The sequence below is a fragment of the Daucus carota genome, chromosome 9 (genome assembly GCF_001625215.2).
Source record: "Daucus carota subsp. sativus chromosome 9, DH1 v3.0, whole genome shotgun sequence".
Lineage (NCBI taxonomy): Eukaryota > Viridiplantae > Streptophyta > Magnoliopsida > Apiales > Apiaceae > Daucus > Daucus carota.
The window spans coordinates 30698265-30720535 of record NC_030389.2 but is presented as its reverse complement, the minus strand read 5'-3'; the positions used below and the strand labels follow the sequence as shown (position 1 = coordinate 30720535).

The following is a 22271-nucleotide window of genomic DNA, read 5'->3' as shown; positions in this document are numbered from 1 at the left end:
CAAGTCTACCAATATCTTAGAGTGCTTTAATTTCTTGACCAAACCCACATTTATCTATATACATTTAATCTCTTTGGCTTTCTCTGTATTTCAAGAAATACTTGGTGACAACTGAAGCTTTTCCAAGAAACAAGATCATGGTATGAATCTTTCGGCTCAAAATTTTGTGGGTTGTTTTGTATCGTGTGTGCGTGTGTTTGGGAGAGAGATAGATCATGGGATGATTTTTTTTTTTCTGCTCAATTTTTGTATGCTTTTTTTATGCTGTGTGTGTGAAAGAGAGGGAGGGGGAGAGATTTCTCAAATTTTCCATGAAACGAGCTCATAATAATTTTTCGTGCTTAAATATTTGTATCACTGTTTTTCATGTTGTGTATGTGAGAGAGGGAGAGGGAGATTTCTCATTTTTTCAAGAAACAAGTTCATGGATACTTTTTTCTGCTCAAATTTTTTTATGACTGCTTTTATGTTGTCTATGTGAGAGAGAGAGGGAGGGAGGGAGGGAGGGAGGGGGAGGGGGAGGGGGAGGGGGAGAGAGAGAGAGAGAGAGAGAGAGAGAGAGAGAGATAGAGGGAGGGAGCGAGGGAGAGGGAGAGGGAGGGAGCGAGGGAGAGGGAGAGGGAGGGGCCGGAGGGGGGGGGGAACGAGATTTTAACAGAGTGGATGCTTAAGAACAAAAAAAAATTGTATGTAGGATATGCTGTTTGAATCATCAACATCTGAAGGAGCAGAACTGGGCAAGAGGCCAGCATCGACGGCCCTAGAGAATGGAGGCAAGAAACGAGCCTCAGGACAGATGGAACAAACTCATGATATAATCACGGTCGTAGTCAAGAGTCAGGTAATTTATCTATTTCTTGTGTGCCTGTTGATGCGAATTGGGGATTTAGTTACATTAGTATTGGTATTCTTGCAAGTTGTAAATAGGTTTATAACAGATTAACTGTGTTTCTTAGATGTTCTGCTGAACCCGGTCTAACATCTATTATGGTTTTCGCGTAAACAAACAACATTGGTTCTTTCTCGTTCTCGTGTATCTGATCTACTTACCGCTTTCCTGTTATGTTTTGTTGAAAGGTAAAAGAGGTCCATTTCAAGGTTAAACGCAACACTAAGATGCAAAAGATCTTCAAGATGTTCTGTGACAAAGCTCAAGTAGAATTCAGGTCTATGCGGTTCCTCATCGATGGCTGTCGAGTCTCGCCTACTGCTACCCCTGAAGAGGTATATTATCTTCCAGCAATCTCGTTTATCTTATTTCCAATCTGTTTTCTGTTCAATGCCATAATCTGTAGAAACATCTAAAATTTGAACAGTCATTGTATATTTGTGAAAATTAAGCTCGTAATGATAACTGATGTTCATAAGTAACTTGCTTAGATATATTTAACAATGATTTGTAATTAAACTCCTTTGTGGAACCCTCTGAAAACTATCATAGTTTCTTACTTTGATGATAAAGTTGTAGGATTTATACTTTTATATTTGTTAAGTTGTAAGATCTATACATGCATGATTTTTGCTAAACTATGTTATTGTTAAAGTTGGTTCGAACATGGTATTATATTGTTATGGTTTCAAATATGATCCATCTAGATCTAGGGATCATTTGTCAAGGTTTTGATAACGGGCGTAGCCAGCACTTTAGGTTATTGCGGATAAAATTTAGAGAAATTTCAAATCTGGTTTAGAAAGTTAACTTTAACAGCGTCAAAATGCTAATTTGACTATTACATATTTAAAATAATAAAAATTTGTACAAACGCCCCGGTTTTGATAGAGTTGGTCATCTAAAAAAATTATTTGCTAGTGAACTCCCCTCCTGAATAGAATTGCAATTATTTTGGTAACGAGCAGGTTATTGCATAGGTTACTAAGTTTTCCATATATACTCAGAGTAGGGGCTATCTTCATTGCCATTGTAATATCTTGGCATTCAGTCCAGTGCATTTGCTTCAGCATTGATGTCACACTCTTATTGCTCCTTGTCTAGTTTAATTTTCACATATGTATTCCACTCTTTTTGTTTGATGATAGCTTAACATGAGGGATGGTGACGAAGTTGAGGCCATGATATATGCTGGAGGAGGCGGCAATGTGGCCATTGTTTAATTGCAGCTGGAACTGCAACTTATGCCATCATTTTCTTCGAAATCAGAAGATTTAGGATATTGTTACTTTACGAATGAAAACTTCTAGCTCCCTGTGTTCCTATTTCTGTTCGCACAATCCTCTACGCCTACTATGTGTGTTGGTATTTAACAACATTGATATGGAACTCAGAGGCATGTGCATTTGATTCTGCAATGATCAGAGTCATTCCTATATGATTCTTATTACAATCTTTTCCGTACTTTGTCTCTTAATTTTTGACTTGTTTTGACCATTGACCATAATTTATATGTTGGTGTTTTGCGATTCAAAAAATCCAAAAATTATACATTCAAGTAGAATACACATACTATCTAACAATATAATTTTTATATTTTTTTTCAATTATATAATCTATGTATATTATAAATCCTGAACAGTGCCACGTCATCAATGCCACATATTTCAAAAAAAAAGTCCACCTCAATGCCATATATTTTAGATTTTGCCATGTCATTATAATTTCCTCTATTTATTTAAGCGTATCAGAATAATTAATCACATATATTTAAATTCCTACAATTGAGCGTAATCAATGACTGACAATTATATTAAATTTTGAATGGTAATGCAATAACTACATTCCATAATCATAGCATTTTTTGAATGTTAAATTTGTACGGAACTAATTAAAATTGAAGAAGATAATTATATTGAATATACTGGCACAATTGTTAAGCTTATCATGTATCATATAAGTACGCTTTAATTATATTAACTTATTAACTTATATATAAATAAATGAAGTGCTTAAAAATTGAAATTGAAATTTATAATTATATTTTTATTTAATATTTAATATCCGGAAGTAGTCTAAAATTTAGCTATGTTACAAATATGTTGCTTTTTAATTTTCGGAATAATATGTTACATTTTCTAACATAGTGATATAAGTATTATCTATGTATATTATAAATCCTGAACAGTGCCACGTCATCAATGCCACATATTTCAAAAAAAAAGTCCACCTCAATGCCATATATTTTAGATTTTGCCATGTCATTATAATTTCCTCTATTTATTTAAGCGTATCAGAATAATTAATCACATATATTTAAATTCCTACAATTGAGCGTAATCAATGACTGACAATTATATTAAATTTTGAATGGTAATGCAATAACTACATTCCATAATCATAGCATTTTTTGAATGTTAAATTTGTACGGAACTAATTAAAATTGAAGAAGATAATTATATTGAATATACTGGCACAATTGTTAAGCTTATCATGTATCATATAAGTACGCTTTAATTATATTAACTTATTAACTTATATATAAATAAATGAAGTGCTTAAAAATTGAAATTGAAATTTATAATTATATTTTTATTTAATATTTAATATCCGGAAGTAGTCTAAAATTTAGCTATGTTACAAATATGTTGCTTTTTAATTTTCGGAATAATATGTTACATTTTCTAACATAGTGATATAAGTATTATAAAAAGTATTTTTATAAAAATATTACGTCATTAATTAGTATGTATTAAGCATTTTATGTAGGTCAACTTGATCATAGTACTATTACTTAGAGACAACAATCGGGTCGATCAAAACGGGTTTCGCAAATTCCAAAATCGAATCCAAACTATATTATAAATCCTGAACAATGTCAAATCATCAATGTCACATATTTCAAAAAAAGAGTCCAAGTCAATGGCATCTATTTTAAATTTTGCCATGTCATATAATATTCCATATTTATTTTAGACCAATCAGATGTCCTAAGATTCCTAATTGTGCGTAATCAATGGGTCGGTCGAAACGGGTTTCACAAATACCAAAATTGAACCCAAATTATATTATAAATCCTGAACAGTGCCACATCATCAATACCACATATTTCAAAAAAAAAAGTCCACGACAAAAACACCTATTTTAAATTTTGACGTGTCATATCATATTCCATATTTATTTTAGACCAATCACATGTCTTAAAAATCCTAAAATTGGGTGTAATCAATGACTGACAATTATATGAAATTTTGAATGGTAATGCAATAACTACATTCCATGTATCATAGCATTTTTTGAATTTTGAATTTGTACACAACTAATGAAAATTGAAGAAGATAATTATATTGAATATACTGTCACAATTTTTAAGCTTATCATGTATCATATAACTAAGCGTTAATTATATTAATTTATATATAAATAAAATGTTTAAAAATTAAAATTGAAATTTATAATTATATTTTTATTTAATATTTAATATTCGGGAGTCGTCTAATATTTAGCTATGTCACAAATATATCAATTTTTAATTTTGGGAATAATATATATTAAAGTTTCTAACATAGTAGATATGTATCAGTGTTACAGATAGCAATCGGGTCGGTCGAAATTGGTTTCGCAAATACCAAAATTGAACCCAAACTTGAAAATTTTAGGAATCTTAAACCTGAACTTGAAGGATATTACACGAGTAATTATTATTTATTCAACAAATAATATTAAATGTATATAAAATATTAAATATAAATATCTTAATTTTGTTTTAATTTTATTATATATTAAATAATAAATATATTATAAAAGATATTATGTATGTATGTATGTATGTATGTATGTATGTATGTATGTATGTATGTATGTATGTATGTATGTATGTATGTATATATGTATATTCGGGTTCGGGTTCGAAATGAGTTCCGGATTTTCAGGTCGGGTTCGAATCAAACCTGATTCTGACCCGAAAATTATTCGGGTTTAAAAACAAATTTTTATCCGAAACCCTATAATTTGGATTTGGTAAAACACAATCCGCTCGGTACGAGTTAGACTCGGGTCGGGTAGAATTGTGACTGCCCAATACCTCATGAAACAAGAATGTAGTATAACTATCATTATAGTGGATAGTCATTCGAATCTATTTATTTCGATTTGACGTATAATTTTGATGTTCTTATTAACATAATGTTTCGTTTGATATATAATTTTAGTTTAATATTGTTTGACATATAATTTCACTTGAACTTTCTTGATATATAATAAACTTAAGTATAAGAGAGTTGTGTTTAATATAATTTTTTTCTTCCTACTTTATACTTTATTTGAAAATTCAAATATAATTATTTATTAAATGTATTTGTGAAATAACAATAACAAAATTCAATAAAAATTTGAAGCCCGTGCGCGGAGCGCGGGCAAAAACACTAGTATATGTAATTTATGATCAAAATTTGGTTACTTTAATCATAAAAAATCAAACGAGCCAAAACGGATTATATTTTTGGATTTATATCTAATGGAAGTGCAGATTCGTGAAATCTAGTACCTGCAAATTACCTTCACAGATTGAACTACATTTTCCTTTGACAGTTCAATTCCAAGTTAGCTACCCTGATACTGAAACTGTTAGGTCTTAGGCTTGTATTACCTTGCTTGCTAGTTTTCGAAGGTAACTTGGCTTGATAACTCTGGTAAGAGTGAGATTACTAATTTTAATTTATCTTACATTGGAGAAATGGAGAATAATTTGAGGCAAGTTGGTCCCTTTTTTTTTTCCTTTTTTTTGAAAATGAGGCAAGTTGGTCTTTTATAGAACTAGAGATTTGCAATTTGTATTGTCGGTGGGCAGTGGCGGAACCAGGACTTAGATTTAGGGGGGGCTCAAACAATGTTGTTCACGGGTCATTCGGGTACTAGGTACGGACGATCGGGTACGTAAAATGCCAGTTGTTATGAATCGGGTACGATGACCAGCGAATCCGGTTCGCGATTCGATATCTTGATCTCTTTTAGTGATTTTTCACTAACAATATATAGTCTACTTATGATTTCATGATTAAAATATTTATTTTACCCGAAAATAGAGAAGTAAGTTAATCAAAAAATGAATTTTAAGGTTACTTAATAAATGATAAGGACCTTCAATACATATTTATAAGGGGATCTAAATCTTTTTTGTAAAAAGGCATGTCTCGTGTGTCTTTTCTTTCATCTGTATCATCTTCTCAGCTCCTTTCTTTTCTTATTTCTTTTACTAAAGTACGTTTCTAAAAACAATTTCAATCAAGATAGTGTCAAGTTATCTTCCTTTGTAATATCGCTTACGTTAAAGGTGGATCGCCAAAGTCAGCGAACTCGAACGTGATCCCTGGTGATCCAGGTCGAAGTGGAATCATGTTCGAGAACATTTTAGATCGATACTTTTTATCTAGAGTGCAGGAGCATTTCTTAAGATTATACAAGCTGCTAGAAGAGGGTCCATGCACATTTTAACATATAAGAAGAATAATGTAATTATGTGCAAAGTCTTTTGAAAACAACTAAGTGACCATCATAATTCAAAAGAACAAATGTAAAATAGTTCAAAATTCAAACTCTAATTCTTGAGAAATCCAGAACCCTCAATTAACAATCTTTTTACACAAAATCACAACAGATACGAAAAGATTAAAGAATAACAATTTATCCAAGAATCAATCAAAATATCATACCTTGAAATTTGGAAAGCAAGTCTCTCTATATCTATAATCCAACGGGGGCTAAAAAAAATTATATTGACATCTCAATAACTTAGGGGGGGCTGAAAAAAAAATATACACTATTTTTTCAAGTTCAGGGGGGGCTCTAGCATCCCCTAGCCCCCCTCTGGTTCCGCCACTGTCGGTGGGCCAAGTTATCCAAAATACAAAGAAAAAAAATGATACATGGCATTATAAAAAAAACACTGATTTGAGACATTTCACAACAATTTGGTTAGTTTGCATTAATTTTAACTGGAATTTTGTTAATTGTAAAGATAGAACAATACTTTACGGTCTTTTAGTCCAAACGTGAACATAATAGCGTCCGCGGATTCTACGTAAAAAAAATAAAAATAAAAAATATAGAATATATAAAAAAATGTATTTGTTGGAGTTGAAGTGATGGTATAAAGATCACGTGGTGTTTGACTCTATTTAAAAACTATTTTTACTTCAAATAAAATTATGACACCAATTAAATTAAAATTTCTCTGGATATAAGAAGTGTTCTAAAAATTTCCGATTCAATTAATCACCGATTAATCTTTGTAATGTCGATAACCGATTCGATATTTGAAATTCGATTAATATTTATTTTTTTTCTTAATCAAAGTATAAATAATAATATATATTAAAATTAAAATACTACAATGTCTTGATTACGATCAATTGTAGAATTTAAAATATAGCTAACACATATTTATTAATAAATATCAAATATATTACATAATACTTTAATAATAACGGAAAATTAATTCTAAAATCCCTGAACTATAGGCAATTTTTTTCTAGGTACCTGAACTATAAATGTCAATTCATAAGTAATTCAACTCTTGATTTTTTCCTACCTAGGTCATTTCGTTAGATCTGATTTGACGTTAGTTTTTCCGGCGAACTTGGTCGGAAAAGCTCAAATCCAGTGAGCTCGAATTTTCCGACGAGGCTAATTTGAACATTAAAAATCACGAAAATTATATGAACATGCTCATAATCACACGATCTATCATTCTACATCATTATAATTCGAATAAAAGCTATTAAAATGAAAACTAATATTCAACTCAAAATTTGGAAATCACCAAACTAAATTTTGATGGTATAGATGGATAGGGGTTGAAAAACGAGCAATTTGATTACTCAACCTTCAAATTTGGATATCAGAATCACCTTCAAAGTTATCTTTGATTCTCATGAACTTAAGAAGAACTAACGGCGTCAAAACAGATCTAACGAAAGGACCCAGGTAGGAAAAAAATCAAGAGTTGAATTACTTATTAATTGACATTTATAGTTTAGAGACTTAAAAAAAAAGTGTTTATAGTTGAAGTACTTTAGAATTAATTTTCCTTAATAATAAAATACATCTTATTTTCACTCCATTAATCATTGTTTTCCGATTAACCCTAAATAGGAACCGATTAGATCCGATATCGATTATCACGGGTATATGTAAAATTTTGATTTGGGTTAAATGGCGTTTTGGTCACTCAACTGACTACAAATTTTCACTTGGATTATCAAACTCAAAAAGCTTTCAGCCAAATAATTGTATTAATAAAACTTTCAATCAAGTCACTGGCCGTTACCAACGTTAACTTTTGAACGGAAAATTGAATAGGCTTGCTTATATGGCAGATTGACAATCAACGTGGTTGCTCCACTTCATTCAATCATTAAACCCGATAACTACATACACCCGCCCCAATATCTAGTACCCATAATCCATTTACAGCCTTCTTCTTTCTCATTTCGACTCTCTTTCTTCATCTTTCTTCTTCATCATCCCCCATTTCCATTTTTTCAAAAAGCTCGTCATCTCCCCCAGCCCATCTACCCACACCATCACTCGAAACCCCTTATTCATTCAATCCCTACCCTCACTAGCTAGCCACCGTATTAGTTACAACCTATCTCCGATGGCACTCAAACAGCCAGCCAACACTCTCAATTGAACTCCTTTCTTACTCTTAATCATTCACATTGCTGTTAACCTCTCTCCTTTTACAACTCTCCACTCGCACACTTCCTCTCGACTCCACCCTCAATGCTCATAACTGTCCGTATCGCTGCCGCCGCCGCTGTCCAAAAGCATTCAATTAATCCACAAAATAGTACATAGACATAACACCATCGACCTATACCAGCGTTGTAACCATCTCGAAACTAGCTCGACATGCCATCGGGATCACACCAATCACCGCCTCCTCTTTCAATCAAATGCTATCACAATACATACACATCGACCCACACCATTGTTATATGATTTGAAGGTGGATTCTGTAAATTTAAGGATATAGAACTGAGGGCGGATCATATGTTTTATCCGGTCAGGTCAGTATTGGATCGAGTTTAAAGACCCGTGGATTAAAAAACTGATGTGTCACGTGATGTGGCACAACTTAACGGTCGACCGTCTAAAGTCAATCATATTTAACGGCTGTGAAATAATTAGTGAGTTTAATGAGTCATGTGAAATATTTATACTATTAGGTGATTTGATTGAAAGTTTTTTGAGTTTAATGACACCAAGTGAAAATTAATAGTCAGTTCAATGACCAAAATGTCATTTAACCCATTTTGATTTCATCCCGAACCGAAACCGATTCAAAATATCCAACTACCCGCCGGCGACAACACGCGCCGGAGACGAGAGCGCACAACTCATACATACACACACTTACTTACATTTATGTATACGAGCTAAACCAAGGTACGGGATTCTCATATATTATGTATATGATATTTATTTTGCGTAATGTTGTTTTTATCATAACTTGATTGCTGAATGAGTATTGAAATTAGCTAATTAGGTCTTTTTTATTAGTATGATTGATGTCTGTTGGTATAATTGATCTCTAATGATCTTGTAATTGTTGAATTGAAGTAGATGGACAAAGCAGAGCAGCCGGTGTTTCTGGACCGCGCGTCTCGAACAACTAGAGGGAAAAGCTAGTATTGAATTTCATCGTATGTTTTTTCCGAATGCTGAATGTGTAATTTTTGTTATGTGAAATGATATTCTTGAATTTATCGGAATATTGCAATGATGAAGAGTTGGTTCGGTTCGCGTATGAGGTTTTGTTGCTATGAGTGAGTGAATTGCAAGTGAGGTTTTGGAAAATGTGATAGTTCGTAGTTGTGATGGGATAGAGATTTGATTTCGTGTCGTCGGTGTTTTTGCTTACATGGATTGAGGAACGTGATTGGAGCGGTTTGGTATATTGTATTTGTTTATTATTGTTAATATAGGTTACCTGATATAAATATTGAATGTGATGTGCCTGTACTTGTTTTTGTTCTTACAAAGCATACCTGATTGCTCGGCCAACGCACACACCTGTCTACCAGGTCACTGCCTTGTGTCTGTTCTATTGTCTCTGAGACATTTATTATGTACGGATAGCTATTTCCTAGCGATTTTATTTAATTCCCGAATTCTAACATCTCTGCTTGGAATTTTTTCATAAGCTGGTTGATCTGGTCAGAACCATTTTATAATTTTTATAAAATTATATTAATGTACGTGCCATTTGGTACTTGACAGGTTAACGAAGTTGGTCGATGATGAGATAGAAGAAGATGAACAGTTCTGGAATCAGGATGCTCTTAAAGAGGTACGTGTGGGAAGCTGCTTATACGAGTCGTCGAATACTATTGTATTTCCTATGACATGGAGTTCTTTAGGTCATGATACTCTTAGGTCTTATACTTATGGGATGGACAAAGTGAGGTGCAGTGAAGAGAATATAATTGAAACAGGAGGGACAGAATTCAAATTATACAAAAGCAGAAGGGACACAGAAATGCTAAGGTCTAGTTTATGAGAAATTCGAAAAAGAATATGTCTCGCTTTACTAATTAAACTTTAAATACATGTTCTTAAATGTATGATCTGGGTCTTTAAGTCATATTAGTATATTACTAATATGTTATTAGATTTATCTGTCAATTGACTCATTTAGCACATGTTTGGACTTTGGATTAGGTTACCAATTATCATATGTTAATTTTATGTCTTTTAAGTTTGTTAGGGATGTTTTTATATCCTTGTATTTTTTTGCTACACAATAAACTTTTTATGTACCCTCCCTGTATTGATAAAGACTTTGTACAACCAGCATTCTTCTGAAAGCAGAATGCCTTCTGTTTCCTTAGTTGAGATTTTTACCTAATCTGGATAAGTGGATCTTTTAATTAATTTATACTGTTCTCTTTACTAAAAAATTATGCTCCTCAGGTAGCAGAAGACACAAACTATCAGGAAGAAGGAGAAGCTGCAGATGTTTTTGACAGTGACTTTGATGAAGATGTAAGTTCTTGCAATTTTGTTTCTTTTTTGTTTTACTTTGTTACTTCTTTGTAATACCTTTCAGAAGTGCCCCTATATCTTAATACAAACAGGTCTTAGATATGTACTCAATTCTTCTCTATTGCCTTCTTAATAGGAACCTGATCAAGAAGAAGCAGTAGAAAATGAACCAGATGATAGGTCACCTTCCCCACCTTTCTTTAGTTTAAGTTCATATTATTTGTGGGTGTCACTATAATAGTTTTTATTAACAGGGTGCAATCAAGAAAGCGATTAGTGTATCCAGGACATCCAGCGTCCAAAAAGAAACAGAAAAAGAAAGTTATCTCTGCTCTACAAAGAGATCCCAACGATGAACAAGTGCATGGTAGATCTACTGATTATAAACCTGATGAATTGACTGAAGACTTGGAAGTGGAGAGAAGTATTAGAAAATCTACAAGAACCTCAGTCATTGTCAGGCAAGCTGAAAGGGATGCAATACGTGCAGCAGTGCAAGCAACTATGAAGGTCTGTTTGAATCATGTTATGTATTTCAGTCTATGTAACATGAGTTTTCTTAGGTTTTATTGAATATATAAGATGTTCTTCGGCATGTGATATTCTTGGGTATTCTGTTCTCATGGTTTATCTTCCGACAGACTCTAGCTTGAGTCTTAGGTCATTTTTGTGTTTATATGGTGGGTGCGTCTTTTTAGTTACTACTTTAGTAAATGGGTGGTTAATATTTTTATCATCACTTGCAAATTGAATGTTGCAGTATGCTGATGACTTCCAGTTAGAACTCAGTTTCAGTGCAGATCTATTTATGTACTCCCTCTGTCCCTCTTATTTCTTTACACTTTTCTTACATTGCTCGACACGCATTTTAAGACGTATATAAAACATAGTTTTATAACTTTTTTTTTGAATTTTTTTTGTATAAAAGTTTAGATAGTAAATATTTAATCAGAAGAAAACAAATCAAAATAATTCATCAAACTATGTTTTATGAGAGCATTAAAATGCGTGCCAAGCCCCCGTCCCCCAATGTAAACAATTGAGGGGGATGGAGGGAGTATTTGTTATCGATTTTTAATATGAATTGATTTTTGACATGTCTGCTGATCTGTATGTGTGTCATATACTGTGAATTGTGTCAGATGTAACCGCATAGGCCATAGGTTGAATTGGCACTTTATCTTTTTGTCAGCCAATAAAGAGGAAAAAGGAAGGCGAGGAAAAGAGGATGACCCAGGAAGAGATGCTTCTGGAAGCTGCTCAGACAGGTATAACCTGGAGTATGATATTTAATGAGATAGTAATATGATAGGATCTTTCATTAGATGATATGATCGTGATGTTGACTGGTTGCTTGAACAATTAATAAATGCGAATCCCTCAAATTGCTGAGAATGATATTTTATATTGTAGAGATCATGCACTTGAGGAATTTGGAACGTGTGTTAGCAAGGGAAGAAGAAGTTAAAAAAAGAGCAGTTGTGCATAAAGCAGTTTATAGTGGTCCTCAGATACGATATCTTTCTAAAGAGGGAAAGAATTTCTTATGACTTGTCATTTTTTAGTTCTATTTTGACTACAGAGTCGTATTTCCTACCTTTATTATTTTCATTGATGTATAATAAGTACGCCATTTTTGTAAATGATCAGATACCAGTGTTGACCGTGCTGTTGGATTTTGAAAATATTAAGCTATTACTTATGCCAGTCACAATTTGTTTCTCCTTGCTGATCTGAAGTTTTTGAAATTTTGCAGGATGTTCATATCTAGAATTCAGGAATGGGGCGTCCTTTCACTCAAAGGTTCCTGCAACACCTGTCCCTTGTAAGCTCTAGATTTTAGCTTATTAATAAAATACTTAGAAATAGCTAAGGTATTTAGTTTTTAAATTAGCTCAGCTCTGAGTGCAAATAAAGCAACATAGTTGTTGCTCTGTATTGTAAGCCTCTGTTTATATAAAGTGCTAATAAATCAAGATTCTAGCTCAGAAATGCTTATAAAGTTGTGCATGCTTTTGTGTCAAGAACACTCCTGTTCCTGTGGATAAACAATTAGTCCCTTGTTGCAAAGTGGTTTTACAAGGAGGTACATGCTTATTTAGAAAATAATATCCTTAATATAAATACTCATACGCCGAGCGCTGAGGACTCGACTGAAGGCAGGAGAAGGCTATCACTATGCTTAAGGCCTTAAGTCAAGGGATGAGATAATGAACTTGTAACTGAAAACTATTCCGCTTTTTGTCTGGATACCCTCTATAATTATATAAATATAGTATGTACCCACACTGCGAGAGCATCGTCCTGTGTTTTAACCCACCAAAGCCCTTGAACTTGGTAAGTAGCTGCTCTTCAACTTTTACCGGGAAACCCCAACATTCACCAATAAGCGGAACAATGCACATAACTTAAATCCTATAGACATTTGTGAACAGAAGAGATATCTTGCTATCATGTACACTGATCAATGAAACATTTGAGTATTCAATAATAAAGATATGAAACAACCCATCTTCTACTTTTGTTGCGGTTCAGATATATCTAAGAAACAAATCATCTTTTAAATATTTTGCGGCTCAGATATATTAGCCGCCTGCAATTTGTGATCAATATTAACCTCAAGTTCATTATGTTCTGTTTTGCAGATTCACAGAAGTCTGTCTGTGCAGTTACTGGACTACCCTCAAAGTAAGTACTTTGGTTTTCATTTCAGAGTTTAAGCATCATCCTCATCAATTTTTTATACCGTTGAATAAATGTACTATACTTTTCTTGATTTTAGTTTGAAAAATTGTCGCAAATAAGTACTGTCTAAATATCGTCAATATTGGTGTTCTATGGGTGGCTGGCACATTTCATCCCCTGTCTCTACAAAATTTCTGTGCAAATTTCATTCCATCTTTTACCCAACTCTTTTTATCCAACGTTTTACCAAGTCCAGTTTACTGACTGACTTTCTTTTTAATTAGTCGATATATATTTAAGTATATGGCAGTAGGAGCACCTTTGCTACCGCTCCGGGTCATTACTTGATTCTCCTCGACTGACGCGGTATGGATTATGATCTAATGCAGGTACCGTGATCCAAAAACAGGGGTACCTTATGCAACAAAAGAAGCCTTTAAGGTCATTCAAGAAAGGTAGATTCTTGCAGTCTTTTCTTGATCCTAAGAAAAGGCAAACATTTTCCTTTACATTGATCTGGGTTCTGTTTCTTTGTTTCTTCATTGTCAACTGCTTTACTTGTTTCTTATTTTGAACATGTGTGTGACAAGGGGTGGGATGGGGCGGTGGGAGAAATTAAAAACACCAATTGACCAATCATTGCATAAACCTGTACTCCCTCGTCCCCCTGAATTGTTTCCGTACACTGTTTGCACGCATTTTGAGGCTCGTATAAAGTATAGTTTTATAATTTTTTAAAAAAAATTTCTTTTTTTGAATAAAAGTTTAAACATCAAACTTTTATTTAGAGAAAAAAAATTTAAAAAATATTACAGAACTATACTTTAAATGAGCGTGGAAACACGTGCCAAAAAGTACTACTTAGTAGGGCTGACAATTTCGGGTATCGGGTCGGGTTAGACATACTCAGATAAAAAATTTGATCAAACCCAAACTCGACCAAAATATAATGGGTCAAGCTTTCATTTGGTGGCTCGTTTCCGTAGATTTTCGACTCCAGATAGGCAAGATTCAGAGTAGCAGGCCTATTGATAAAATTATTGTGAATTAGAAACTTCTAGGTCCAACCTCATGAAAATAAGAAAGTTTGCGATCGGTAGATTCATTGTTGTCACGGCGCTCGACTAGTCGCGACTAGTCGACGACTAGTCGACTAGTCGGGTTTAGAAAATCGACTGGAGAGGTCGACTTGCGAATTGTCGACTAGTCGATCGACTTGATCGACTAATTGATCGACTTATCGACTAGTCGGTCGACTTGGTTGACTAGTCGGTCGACAAGTGTAAAATTCAATCAAAAATTAAAATGAAAATAAATAAATTATATGGAACTGCTCAAAATCAGCAATAATCAACATGTTAAGCTAAGTTTATAGATCTTTGTGTGTTTATGTATGCATAAGTTGATTAAACTGAATATACATGCAGTATAATATGTTAAAATATTGGTACAGTTAATGTGTGTAGTGTGTTAATGACTTGATGTGTATACATGAAAGGGGGAAAAAGATATGTTTGTAACTAACATATCTATTTTGTGATTGATATACATATGACTAGTTATAGGAAAACACGTATATAATGTATATATTATTTAATTAATTATTAATTAACTTTTCGACTAGTCAGCGACTAGTCTACGACTAGTCGACTAGTCGATAAGCTGGACCTCTATCGACTCGACTTATTGACGTGACAACCATGGGTAGATTGCATTTAATCGATTATATATATATATAATACTGCAACATAGGGTTTTGACAGAAACCGTGAGCCATTTTATTCCACGTAGGCATCTGTTATAACTCCGTTACAATATCTGTTAGCTAAGTGGCGACGCTGTGGGGAGATGAAAACCTGAAGACACTCCTATTTCTCAAGAGCATTATCATCTCTCACCACTCTAAAACCCTCCCCGTGGCTGCCGTCTCCAGCCACATGAAACTCCCTATCACCGCCAGTAAGTTCATCGATAAATACCCATCTATATTTATTCATATCTTGTCTCTTAAACCTTTGTGACACCGAAAGACTTGCGTAGCTTTTGATGTTGACGAAAGAAACAAGCTTCCTTTATTTGTTGTTGATAAGGTTAAATTTGATTTGGGCTTGCCTTTTAGTTATGTTTTTGCTTTACTTCCTGACTTTCCTGATTATTTTCAGATTGTTAGGATGGAGAAATTTGGTTTTGGGTTGAAACTTGAAATTGGTTTCCTAGAGAAGATTTGCCCTTTCACTGTTATGGAATTGAGGATGAGGGAGAAGAGAAGAATACCTATTAGCTTCTTGATGGCTTTTCCCAGAGGGTTTGATTTGCAAAAGAAGGTAAGGGATCGGGTTACTGAATGACGAAATTTGCCATATATTTCGCCTTATGAGGGTGCTTTTTATTTGGGCCATGATAATTATCAGGCAGAGAAATGGACTGTGGCGGTTCTGCACGAGTTGCTTTATTTTTGTTAGCCGAAGAAGACAATGTATGTTGTTTGGGAGATTATTTGGGATCCGGGAACAGATTTAGGAAGGCTGTGGTACATCATTCTGGGATTTTTTACATGTCCAAAAAGATGATAGCACAGACGGCTTTGAGGAAGTCATATCGAATAGCTGCTTTGATTGATGTGCATCAGCTGATGGAAATGCGGTATTGCATGTTATATTGATCTCATAAATAATAGAGAAGAGAAACCCATTTCAAGTCAGACCTGACGGGCGGAAGAGCTTGTCTTTTTTTTATTGCGAAGGAAGGAAAATGAAATGATAGTATAATCCAGGAACAAGACATAGAGTCAGAACTGGATTGCTCTTCCGTATTGGAAGTTCAAAATAGTGATAATGAGGTAGATACGATGAGTCAAAGAAAGGCCATATCATTGATTAATAAGAAACGCCATATTATTGATTATTATGATCTTCCGCAAGCTATAAAGTCATTTTATTGGATTAAGAGAGAAGATTGAATACAGGTCACTATTTAAATATTTTTTAGTCTTTGATTGGTCAGCCACTTGCTGTTCTGGTGCCTCTATGATGCTGGCTTTGATTTGAACTTTTTGTGCTCTTTAAATTACTTCAAATTTACATGGCTGAGCTTTGTTTTCTATATCGATTAGTTATTAATGCAATTGGTTGTGGATGTAAATGCTCCTGAATTTGAAGCTATGCCTCTTGTAAAATGTAATAGAATGTGTATTATGATCATTTATGCTTGTTTTGGTGTTTAGTTGTTTAGCATACATTCCAATACTATATTATATTTCTGATTCTTGTATATCACTGACATCTTAACCTATGCTCTTAGGAGGTTAGGCCGAATGTTATAGAGCTGAAACTGGAGAGGAGAGGCAACTGGAATTTTACAAGCAGATCTTTCTTCACTTAGGTAAATCCTTCGTCCTTTTTGTTTGCAGTATTATTTTTTTGGCTTTTCAAGTTAACATTTATTATTAATCATGATATAAGGTAAATTATCATTTTCATTTGATGATAGATCAGTCTTACCTATATAATAAGAAATAGAAGACATTGAACGAAGAAATTTTTGTTGCTCAAGAGGAAAAATGCATGATTATGCTGTAAAGCCTATTTTGTATGTATATACAAATTATTATATATGTGTGCGTGCGCAGAGAGGAGAAAATAAAGACTGACAATGAGCAAAAGGTTCATATCTTGATATAGAATGATATGTAAAGCCTATTTTGTATGTATATACAAATTACTATAAATGTGTGTATGTCCTATTTTTTTATATTATAATATGAATTGTCTCTGAAATTCATGTAATTTAATTAACGAAATTCAAGTAATTTTATTAGTGTAGAGTATGCCACCAGAATGTTTTTAATGATATGCTCATAATTTTGCTGTGAAAACATGGTTTGGTATGTGCTTTCAGCCGAGTGATTTTCAATTTTTATGAAGCTTTTTTGAAGGCTAGATAAATGGTCTGCCTTTTTCTTGAATCATACACTATTTACTTATGTTTTTGCTTTGACAAATTGATCATTCCATAAGTTATGTTTAAGGTGTGGAGCATGTACCCTGTTGCAGAGAGCATTGCGAAGAAGGCAGATATGTTGGCTAGCTCAATTCTTTGGCAGCTTAAACTTAATAAACCCTGTCAGTCGTTTGTTATCCACTTATTAGCGAAATAATTGAAGATCCAATGAAGGCTCCTGGAGCCAGCACTCAAGAGAAATGCCGACGATGCCTGCCAAAAGTATCTGATTCAACTTGATTAACAACCCTATTCACATTTACTAATCAGCCCCTTAATTGAGACAGTTAAACGACTCTAGCAAATTGTTAGAGATCCTCGGGCAGGGTGAGGAGTTGCTTTTATATTTAGTATTAGAAACTGCAGCAATATTTCACTGCTGCACTCGCTATATATCGTACATTATATCTTTTCCTCTAATTGGTTGATGGTTTCTACAAATGCTAGGTATGAACAGAGCTTGTCAGTCCTAAAACACGCAAAGACCGACAAGGAGGGTATGATAACAAAAACCTCTATAATGTTGGGACTTGGATCTGAGGATGAGCTTAAGGAAGCCATGGCTGACTTAGGATGTTGATATTTTAACTCTTGGGCAGTACTTATAAGTGAGTTAACATGCAAATTCTTTGGCACATTGATCTTGTCATTCCAGAGTTTCTAGCCATTTAGTCACATTTGTCTTTTGGGGCATAAAAAATTTACTGAATATAGGTTCGCAGAAGAGTTTAAACCTGACTAATTCACTGAGTAGGCAGTCATAGGTCCTTAATATTGTTTATTTCCATTAAAGAGGATATTGACTGTTGGTCTAGACATATATATATAACTATATCAAATATTAACCCATTAACTCTCTTACTGTTATGAGTGACATTTTTAAGCACTAGCAATAATAATATGGTCGTCGTTGAATTTCTGATTATACCATAATACAGTGATATCTATCATGATCGGTGTTGAAGTATGTAAAGGGTTATTAGTAACTGACATCTAGATCTTTGACTTCAAACCAGTTTATCAAGAAATAATTCAAGTTGGTCACTCTTAGCATTATGGATAAAGTAACTTCTGGTGGTTTGCTCCATTAAATTAAGTGTATGAGGTGTTCAGGCATCTAAAAGGAATTCGCTGCTCATGTGGAGCTTTTATTTTTTCATACCAACTTGTGGCTGTTCTATTGGTGTGGCCAACTCCATTGCATCTCTCTGTTAATGAGTACATTTTACCAGAGAAAATTTTCCTTCTGGAAAGAGTATGGAGAATCAATTGGTTTTCGTTATGTAGCTAGCGGACTCCTGGTAAATACCTATATATGATTCATATCACTAGATTTTCCATTTATTATTGTTCTTTAGGACGACATATAATTTGGCCTGCATAGTTTGGCAAACAAAATATATGGTAATTTAGTTGAAACTGAAATTGATCTTGGAAATGCTGTTACTTTAATTTAAGTTAAGATGGAAATGTCATTCTCCTGTAGTTATTTAAAGCTTACAAAATTTAATTTGTCACATGATCACGTCATATAAAAGTCAAAGACTCTTTTCCTTTTTCTATAGGACTTCCAGTAGATGAAGGTCTAATCAATAATTCAAATGAATTTTATCTGAGTTATTGGTCTTGATATGGCCTGCTTGTGTCATTTTATTATCCATTTATATCTCCGTTAATCCTCGGTTCCGCCCATGTTGATTAGTTATATCTTCTTTGTTTGTTGATTTATTTGGGTGCCTATTTTGGTTGATTCCAAGATTTATTTTGGTTCAAGATATTATAATTTGTTTGTTGATTTGTTTAAGTCTCTATTTTAGTTAATTCTTGGGTTTGGTTTTGGTTCCAGATATTTATCAGAAGATTGGATTCGAGATTTGCAGAGCAGTTTATAGGAGAGAATAAAAGGCTTGTGTGGGACAAAAGATAAGATTAGAAGTACAACCTATAACGAGGAGAGATTGTTAAACGAAGAGCTTGTAAAAGATGGTAAAAGAAGCTGATGTACAGAGCAGAAGCTAAAGTGAACAAGAAAGGGACAGAGAAAAAGAATGCTTTTACTTCAGATTTTTTCCTTTCTGCAAATTACTCACTTTGACAGAGAAACTCTTTATCTTTATGCGAGTTTCTATTTGCACTATTATGCTTGCTTTTACGGAATGGCCGGAAAATGAGGACCTGCAATTGCTCATGTATTGGAGTTTAGCAAGGTAACCATGTCGAAATCATTGCCAATGATCATGGTAGGAGCATTACTCCTTATTCTGTGGCTTTCTATGATACTGAGGTTCTAATTGGTAATGTCATGGCTGGAAAATGAGGACCTGCAATTCGAATTGATCTGGGAACCATGTATTCATGTATTGAGTTTGGTAAGGTAACCACGTCGAAATATTTGCCAATGATCATGGTAGCAGGATTACTCCTGTGGCTTTCTATGATACTGAGGTTCTAATTGGTGATGTTGCATGCAGCCAGGGCCTTTTTTCCCACTTGTGGACTCATCACGAAGTTTTTGAAGCCCAAGAGGTACATTTTGCTTTACTTTTATCATGTGTGGAGAAGAAGATGCAACTCGTGTTATTTGAAATTGATATATATATAGTTAAGATGGTTTTTGGAATCTGCTTTTTTTCATGCTGTCTAGGAAGAAGATGATGATTTGGTTTCGGATGAAACACCTGTTACAGGATTTTGGAGTGGATTTATTTGGCTGGCTGCTATGACTATTGTTATGTTGTTATATCAGTGTTATCTGAGTATGTTGTTGGCACTACTGAGGTAATTAAACATTGTGCCTACTTATCCCCTTCATTATTATCTGATTAGAATTTGATTAATCTAATGAAATCATATAATTTTTCTATTCTATTTGTATAAATTTGAGTGATATAAGAATTTTACAGGAAGCATCAGCCACCTGGGGATTATCTGAAAGCTTCATCATCATCATTCTATTGCCAATTGTCAGAAATTCATCATCATTCTATTGACAATTGTCAGAAATGCAACTGAACATGCTGGAGCAGTAATTTTTGCTTTCAAGAACAAGCTGGATATAACTTGATCAACTCGGTTGCCTGTCCTGTGCATATGAGTCCTTGAAGAATTGCTGTGTTGACCATCAGTTCAAATACCACCGGCCATCAGCTCAAATTAGCACCGAGACTCCCGGACCAACTTTGTTAATATACCTTAAAAGCTCAGTTGACATTATTATACCACGTGTTTACATATGAGTTATGAGAAAATATTAATGATCAAGCTGTTTTATAACAGACATCGAGGTCCGCTGTAAATGATGGCTGGATTTTGAAAAGAATTTCTATGTTTAAGCTTATTTTAGTTTGTGAGTTGAGGCTATTTCAAGTTTCAGTTCATTCATGGATTTCGTGTCGCTACCTAAAGTGAAGTCAGAACAATATCGTTATTTAACTGATTTCTAACATTTTTGAGAGTACATTCAGTAGATGACAAGTATATGTAACACTTCAGTCCCATATCGAGGACTGTGACTCGGGATTTGACATGGGGATGTTAGGAATTTAATGATTAAACGTCAACAATTATTAAACGTGGTGTGTAATTCAATAATATTATTTAATGATTTCTTTCAAAAAAAATAAATATTATTTAATGATAATAATAAGGTAGAAGTGTACTAATTCCTAGCGAAAAGAGTGATTATTCACGTTGCTTATATTATGCGAGGGAGGTGATATCGGGGAAATCATTTGCTTGCCATCTCACTGCACCATAACTCCACAAGTCCCATATAGACAACTCCCCGTAAAGTTGCATAAAGCCTGAATGAGTAAATGGTGTTGCATAAGGAAATGGACTAGTCGGTGAAGTAACAGGCTCTAAATGGACTCGTTAGAGCTGTATGCGATTTGCTAAGCAAAGACGGGAAGAGTTCTTTCCGTAGAGACTTCTCTTCTGCCGTATTTACACCACTTGTTGCTTATGATTAGAGATCAATTACATTTTTGCATGTTTTCACAGGTTCTAAATGACTTCTTCTTTTGCTTCTGTGAACATCTTATATACTGTATTTAAGACAGAATAAAATGCAAAACTCTAGAAAAATAGAAAATTTGATTGAAGACTCCTGAGACATGCCACTTAACCTTGTGAAGAACCTCCTCTATATAAATATAAGATATAAGATGTAGGCATGTAGCAGCATCTCCCTCTCTCAGTCTCTCTGCTTCCGTATCTCTCTCAGTCTCTCCTCTCCCTCTCTCAGTCTCTCTGCTTCAGTATCTCCTCTCCCTCTTTACCAATATCTCTCCTCTCCCTCTCCATCTCTCAGTCTCTCCTCAGTCTCCCTCTCTCAGTCTCTCTGCTTCCGTATCTCTCTGCTTTTGCACCCGAACCCCATTGTCAGTTAAAATGACTTCCACTCAGGACATAGAAGAACTCGAGATGTTTCCTTCTACACACGAAATCGAAGAAATCTTCGATGAAGACTTCGGTGCTGGTAATGATCAGAACATTTCTCAAGAGTCTGATCAATTACCAGTCAATCTTATTTCCACTCTGCAGCCTGATTCTTATACCCCTGCCTCTGCTACCTCTGTTTCATATAGAGATCGCCGTTTTCTTACTTTCACCCTCTCCATTCCTTTTGCCACTATATTTCTCGTCT

The 22271-nt window shown here is 34.0% G+C and overlaps 2 protein-coding genes across 2 annotated transcripts; both read left to right on the top strand.

The window, feature by feature from the left end:
• On the top strand, positions 1-2351 carry LOC108201979 (small ubiquitin-related modifier 2). Its single transcript, XM_017370330.2, has 4 exons — positions 1-140; positions 695-841; positions 1078-1224; positions 2038-2351. The coding sequence occupies exons 1-4, from the start codon at positions 138-140 to the stop codon at positions 2110-2112; spliced, it is 372 nt and encodes a 123-aa protein (XP_017225819.1). The 5' UTR covers positions 1-137; the 3' UTR covers positions 2113-2351.
• A 7349-nt stretch (positions 2352-9700) lies between these two features.
• Positions 9701-21004, top strand: LOC108201394 (SWR1 complex subunit 2). The gene is made up of 18 exons (XM_064085357.1): positions 9701-9705; positions 10175-10244; positions 10868-10939; positions 11076-11119; positions 11194-11449; positions 12132-12207; positions 12353-12474; positions 12698-12764; positions 13585-13627; positions 14014-14079; positions 15787-16463; positions 16925-17005; positions 17652-17950; positions 18071-18231; positions 19470-19997; positions 20095-20149; positions 20268-20401; positions 20527-21004. Exons 1-11 carry the CDS (start codon positions 9701-9703, stop codon positions 15818-15820), a joined length of 855 nt encoding a protein of 284 aa, XP_063941427.1. The 3' UTR covers positions 15821-16463; positions 16925-17005; positions 17652-17950; positions 18071-18231; positions 19470-19997; positions 20095-20149; positions 20268-20401; positions 20527-21004.
• Positions 21005-22271: the final 1267 nt, after the last annotated feature.